This window comes from Alosa pseudoharengus, unplaced genomic scaffold, assembly GCF_046254945.1.
Source record: "Alosa pseudoharengus isolate Yale_2024_CS ecotype anadromous, Long Island Sound unplaced genomic scaffold, YU_APseudo_1.1 YU_APseudo_1.1_scf_16, whole genome shotgun sequence".
NCBI classification, from domain to species: Eukaryota; Metazoa; Chordata; class Actinopteri; order Clupeiformes; family Clupeidae; genus Alosa; species Alosa pseudoharengus.
In genome coordinates this window covers 8676198-8682670 of record NW_027468630.1, presented here as the reverse complement: position 1 = coordinate 8682670, position 6473 = coordinate 8676198, and the positions used below count along the sequence as shown (strand labels likewise).

The 6473-nt window shown below is 41.4% G+C and overlaps 1 protein-coding gene across 1 annotated transcript; it reads right to left on the bottom strand.

The window, feature by feature from the left end:
* Positions 1–1276: 1276 nt before the first annotated feature.
* On the bottom strand, positions 1277–6230 carry irx6a (iroquois homeobox 6a). Its single transcript, XM_076286952.1, has 7 exons — positions 5908–6230; positions 4810–5073; positions 4414–4523; positions 3905–4200; positions 3044–3715; positions 2543–2657; positions 1277–1719 (listed from the first exon to the last, which is right to left on the bottom strand). Exons 1-6 carry the CDS (start codon positions 5971–5973, stop codon positions 2548–2550), a joined length of 1518 nt encoding a protein of 505 aa, XP_076143067.1. The 5' UTR covers positions 5974–6230; the 3' UTR covers positions 1277–1719; positions 2543–2547.
* Between the last annotated feature and the right edge of the window lie 243 nt (positions 6231–6473).

Sequence of the window (6473 nt, the reverse complement as noted above, 5' to 3'; positions counted from 1 at the left end):
AGAGCTCTTTTGAATAGACCTAATACGAGACCTAATACTCTTATTACATGCTTTAATCCCCCCAAATCCGACCTGAAATAATGTTTATCTTTTGGTAGCTTAATTTACTTGCCTTTAAGCTGTAGGTCACCCGCATCAGGCTGCGTCATTTTGAAGTTTAAGAGATGTTCTTTTATCACGGCAGCATGCAAAAAGGCTGCATATGAGACAGTTGTTGATAGTGCATTCGCAATAGTTGCGCTGAATTCCTGCTGCGTGGATTCCTGTTGCAGTTTACAAGTCGCTTCCATAACATCATCACCATTATAGTCATCAGCTGTAGTACAGCACAAGCAACATCAACAAGAGCAACATATACCATGTTGGGACCATATCCTTCCTGCAGTGAAATGTAAAATGACTCTTTTTGGCGTCCGCCCATAAAGCCGGGTTATTTTTTCCTTTCCTACAATGCTTATTCTGTGTGTCAAGTTGATCTAAACAGTAACATGTCATAGGCCTGTCTTGGAGGCCTACATTTATTTGAGATGCATAGTATTATATTCATCAATGATCTCTGACCCTTCAGCTGACAGGTAAGGTCAAATTATTTAAATAAATCCATTGATATTTGGGAAGAGTAAGCCTGAAAGTGGACCATAACTGCTCGCTTAGTTAGGCTATATTTTAACGAGCAACCTGACACATAATGCCGCTTTTTTATTTTGAAAGTAGATTTAGCTACAACATATGACATGAGTGGGTTTTGACAGTAGGTCTATGGAAGAGCTCTCTAAATGGTTGCATCAGTGCTGTGTGCGCTCTGTGGCTTGCTGTAGTTAATGAAACGGCTCTGCTACACAGGGGACAAAGCCACATTCATAACGTATTCCTGCTTCGTTGTTAGTCTGAACTGTAACAAAGTGTTTGATGCCACTACTGATTAAATAATGACAATGAGGAGATGATGTCCCCTTTCTTCCTCGCCTTGTAAAGTTCATTCACGTCCTCGACTGAATTATGACCTTCCAATAATTCCAGACTTTCATGCACCGAGTCAAGAAGATAAACTTTGATCAAGTGCAAAGCCTCAAATGTTTTAATTGGCCGACTAAACGGACCGCGGGAAATCACGACGCAGAAACAGGAATCTTGGAAAATGCATTCTTAAAAAATATTTATAAATGAACGACACGGAAATTATATGTTCACAATGTATCTGAAAAGTACACTGTACATTTTTCTTCTTGTCAACACATACTCCACACAATGATTTTGCCAATAAAAATAGGCTTTCAACAATAAACAGCACATCCTTTTCCCCAAAACAAGCCAAACATGTCACATTTAGCACATGGTCACAGATATGAAACAGACTACACAACAAAAACATTTAGAGGACTTATGACACGAAATAAATAGATGAATCATAAACAATAAATACATAAATAAGACTGCTACCCTACGATTGCCAAGTGCAGACATAGGAAATTACCACACAGTTTTCTCATGTGTTGCATTTTTTTGAATTTTGCATAAATTCGTCAACACCATATAATAACATTGTGCAAAGTTATGGCTGCATCCACAGTTGCGAATGAGTGTCTGATTTCATGGCGGTGAAACTCCACTAAGTTCAGCGGGTCAGCCACTAGCATTCTTTGTCGTCATCGCAGGTCCTTAGTGCATAATTGAAATTATATAAACGTCCCAGTGTTTTTTGGCTGCATCTCAATCACTCTAATTAAAAAAGAGACAAAATAATAATGAGATGTTACTGAAAGAGATAAAGGCCAGAGTAAAACAGAAGTAGCCTAATATTAGACACAGAGAAAACCAAATAGGATGTTCTGTTCTTTTCCCTGGGTGGCATTACAACTGGGTTTGCATGTAGTGATGAATCTAATGATGTATTTTGATGACAAGAGCAATATTAGGTTACATGCACACAAAGACAAGGAGCACTACTATGAATACACACACACACACACATACACACACAGAGAGAGATTTGGAAAATTAACTATTAGAAATGTAACAACAACCTTGTGTATCCTTGAGCAATAAGTAAGACTAGGTATCACAAACACTGTATTGAATAACAGCATGTACAATAATCCCATTCTAGGCATCTAGCTGGAATGTATTCACAAACTGTCTATCATGACATCTCAAATCTCATTATTTAGTATTAATATCAGTATTTGTCTATAAAATATAGTAAGTACAGTGTATTTTAAGCATGATTGGATTTCAGTCATATCACTGATTGCCTGTTGGAATACTAAAAATAAATGTGTGTGTGTGAGAGAGAGAGAGAGAGAGAGAGAGAGAGAGAGAGAGAGAGAGAGAGAGAGGGGGAGGGGTGTACACAGAAAACTGATAATGTGGGTGTGCATGCATTATTATTACCTGTGTGTGAAAGATGATGTGCAATTTTAAGTGAATTATACTGGAGGCTATGCTGTATGTTATATTGGTGGTGGTTTGTGTAAGTGTGTGTGTCTATGTATATGTGTGTGTGTATATGTAAGTGTGTGTGTGTGCGTGCGTCATGGCTCACCTTCCTCACCTCTTCATCACAGGTCTGAACACCGTGACCTTTCCGTCCTGCATTGTTATACACGAGTCACTGAGCTCACCGGATTCCGCTTCTGATTTGCCATCACTGGAGAAGCCTGAGGTAAATCCCAAAGCATAAAAAACACTGCCCATCAGTTCCACTGTTGTACAACACAAACCACAGTCAACAGCACACGTGTCATACTGTTTGAATAAATGCAGTGAAACAGCACATACATGAAATGCCTATAATAAACCTGCAAATATCTGCAAGTATCTAAGTAGTTTAAAGATAATAAATTATTTAAGATTTTATGTTTCATTTACATTACTTCATGATGTGTATATGTTATGAAATGTCATATACATTGTTGTCATCCATTTTTTTAAACAAAAAAAAAGGCAATTGTCATTAAGGAACTTTATTCAAAAGTCAGAACATACATTTTAACAGTACAAGTGAAACACTAAGAAAGGATGGTAGCATAAAGCAGAGGCCTACCGTCTATGGAGGTGTACTGACACGTGTCAGTGAGTGCAGGGTAGGACGAGCAGTGCAGTTGCAGGGCCTTGTGGGTATAGCTGCCAGCGTGATAGACCTTGTTGTGTGGTGGTGGTGGGGGTGCTGCGGCTGTTGCTGTCAGTGGGCCCTCCTGGTAAGGGCTCTCAGCACTTGGGAGATTATTTGCGGAGTCCTGGAGACCCCGAAGGTCCCTGCAATGTCCGCCGCCTGTGCCCGGAATCCTGGCAGCCTGGAGCTGGCAGTTCACGGCCGGGTTCCCAGTCCGGAGGTTGCCGTCCTGCAAGCAGCTAGTGGCGGCCGTGCGAGCCAGCGACCAGATCCGAGGCTTGTCCGAGCTTTCAAAGTGCGACAGGGACACGCTGCAGGTGGGAATGCCCGACGACGACGACTTGCCAGAGGTTATGGGCTCCAGGAAGTCCGTGGTGAGGGCTGTCACCCCTTTAATGCTGCAGGGGAATGTGGGGAAGCTGGTGAGGGAGAGCTCGGGGTTGCAGTCTCTCTTTGGGGGCGCTGCGGACATGGCTGTCTGGAGCACCTGCTCGTCCTGGCTGAGTTTTTCGCAGTCGCTGTCCAGCTTGTCACAGTCCTCGTCCTCAATATCATCCAAGTCACTCAAGTGCAGCTCCTTCTCTTCCTTGAAGTCTTTGGAGTCTACATTTAGAAAAGTTTCAAATTAAGTTATTGACTGTGCATAGTTGTATGAATAATCCTTAGGGGGAAAAAAGACATAAGAAACAGTTGGAAGCAATCATTATGTCCGATATACATAAGTACTAAACAAAACACAGTTCAGTTTGAAAATTATATCTACAGGTTAAATGTAGTGGCAACTAACTGCACCTTTGGTGGTACAGTCCGGATCTGTCTTATCCAGGTCATCTTTGCGGTCGTCCCCTGCCTTATTCTTGGGTGACCAGGTCATCTTATTCTCTTTCTTTAGCCTCCGTCTAGCGTTGGCGAACCAGGTGGACACTTGAGTGAGGGTCATTTTGGTAATGATGGCCAGCATAATCTTTTCCCCCTTTGTAGGGTAGGGGTTTTTCCTGTGTTCATAAAGCCATGTTTTTAGAGTGCTTGTTGTTTCCCGAGTGGCGTTTTTCCTTCTCGCTGACCCATTGAAATCCACAGTGCCGTACCTGCAAGTACACCATACATGAGTAAAAGGTTGTATTATAAACACTGAATAAAGTTTTTTCAGTGTCAAAACATTTGTCAAGGATGTTAACATTAAGATTAGATAAGCAATTTTTTAAGCTCTTATCCACCAAACAGGCAGTGTAATGTTTGAAGGAGGTACAGTATAACTGGGGAATTTGAAAGAGTTTTAAGGAAGTTATGTGCTGTTGTACCTGTCATACTGATACTGGCCCAGTGAGTGGTCATAAGGGTAGTAGGCAGCCGGTTGGGTGATCCCAGTGTGCAAACCACCGGCACTTTCCTTGATATCATACTGGGGGTTCTGGAATTGGACAGAAAACCAAATGAGTCACTGGAAAAGAATTTCGTTTTTTATACTGATTTTTCTCCTATCCCCATTAGGGAACAGTAGTTTATTGGACACCGCAAATGGCGTTTAAACAACAGTAACTTCAGCACGAATGCATTAATGCTTATTGTTTGAGCTGTTTCATTTAGAGGCACTTGGAGGACTTCAAAACGGCAAGAATAATCGATCGAACAGTCAGTGGGAGAAGAGGTCGGTCGATTAAAGAGAGCTGCATTATCTGATTAAACAGCACACATACCAGTGTTGAATAGATTGCTGAAGGGTCCGGGCTGTATGGAAAGTAGTTTGCGTAGTTCTGGCTCGCAGCGGCTGCGGCTGCGTACGGTGAACTGTACATCCCGAGTGCGGCGTTGAGCTCGGTGCGTGTGCTTGCCAAAAGCCGGTTCTCGTACGAGGGACAGCAGAACGAGGAAGCGGCAGTCTGGGACCCGCTCGACCCATCAGAGACCGACCTGGAAATCGAATCGCAGCAAGTCGTACTGGGGTTTGCCGACACGAAAAACTGCATGAAGAGAGTTGTGGATAGACATGTCATTCTTGGTTGTCAAGGCATCTGTTATCCTGACAAATTCTTTTTAAAGTCTATAGACATCAAACATGACGGTAAGACCAAGGACAGGAAAAGATTAGCGCTAACTTTGTTCAAATAAAGTGTTATCGTATCCAGATGGATAGTCTGCCATAAAAGTGCGATTGTGAAAAGTCACGGTCAAAGAAGTAAAGGAATGGGATAGAAACCAATTCAGTAACTTCGTTTACGGTGTTAACTTATCACAAGAAATATTATCAGATATCACCACACCTTAAGTAAAGTTCAGATTGATGTATACATTTGTTTAAGTAAGTTCCCAACAATTTCAACTAAGTTTCCATTATTTATTTGTAAGTTTTGCATTCGCCTAGAATGTAATGTAACTGGCAGGATATGCTCCAAGTGCCCGACAATAACTTTCTCAAATCGTTAAAAATCACTTGTCAACTAGAAGTGCCAAATCAATTTACGCACTGTGACAGAAGTCAATCTATTGGTAAAGGGAGGAGCTGCACTATTCTCGCGGTGCAATTACACCTTAGAGGTAATGTACACATGCTTTTGTCACCTCGTAACAACACGTGAGTTCATTCATAATTCAAATTATGCATTACTGTAAATATTCACATCCTGTACTATATCGCACTCCAAAGGGCGATGACTTTTGACATGCTGTTGATTGTTATCTACAACGAAGTAAAACAGAGGCTATTCTACTTTCCACTGGACAGCTGACACATAAAGGATGCTGTTATTCAATTCTAAAAGAAGAGCAATTAGTTGAAATCATAAAAACAATCTTACCTGTGACGTTGCATTGTAAGGATAGCCAAACTGCGAGAAAGACATAGCTGCTTCTTTTGTTACCATCAGCAATATTCTTCTCCTCTGATCGATTGTAACCAAATCTACTTCAAATCCACCTTCTTGCACACCATTTCCACGCACGGCCTTTCGCTCAATAATAGATGATTGCACTTAAGAGGGAGAACTGAGGCTGTTTACAGCTGCCCAGAGTTTTATATGTATGAATAATCCCCCTAAGGAAAAGCTAGGAAAATAAAATTAAGCTTAATCAAGTACAAAAATTGTTGTTGTCTAACAGCTGAAGAAAGCTTAAAGGATAACGTAAGACTTGGAAGATATGGACTCTGCTTGTGCTATTATTTGTGGCTCTATAGTTCTTTAGCATTCATCCATGCAAGGGTATCAGTGTGACGTCACTGTAATCCCGGAACGGCAGGACAGCAAGGATAGAGTAATGTCTTTGCCAATCACATCTTACATCGCTTTTTCTTAAGGTGTGCTTCGCATTCTCGTGTCCCTTTAACTCAGTGCAATAGCTTTTGCTGTAGCTCAGAGGCAGAGTA

Coding starts and splice junctions, on each gene's coding strand:
- irx6a (XM_076286952.1), bottom strand. CDS start 5,973: ATGGTAACAAAAGAAGCAGCTATGTCTTTCTCGCAGTTTGGCTATCCT. Junction 5,074..5,907: donor CTTACAATGCAACGTCACAG/GTAAGATTGTTT, acceptor CTCTTCATGCAG/TTTTTCGTGTCGGCAAACCC. Junction 3,716..3,904: donor TCCGGACTGTACCACCAAAG/GTGCAGTTAGTT, acceptor TTCTAAATGTAG/ACTCCAAAGACTTCAAGGAA.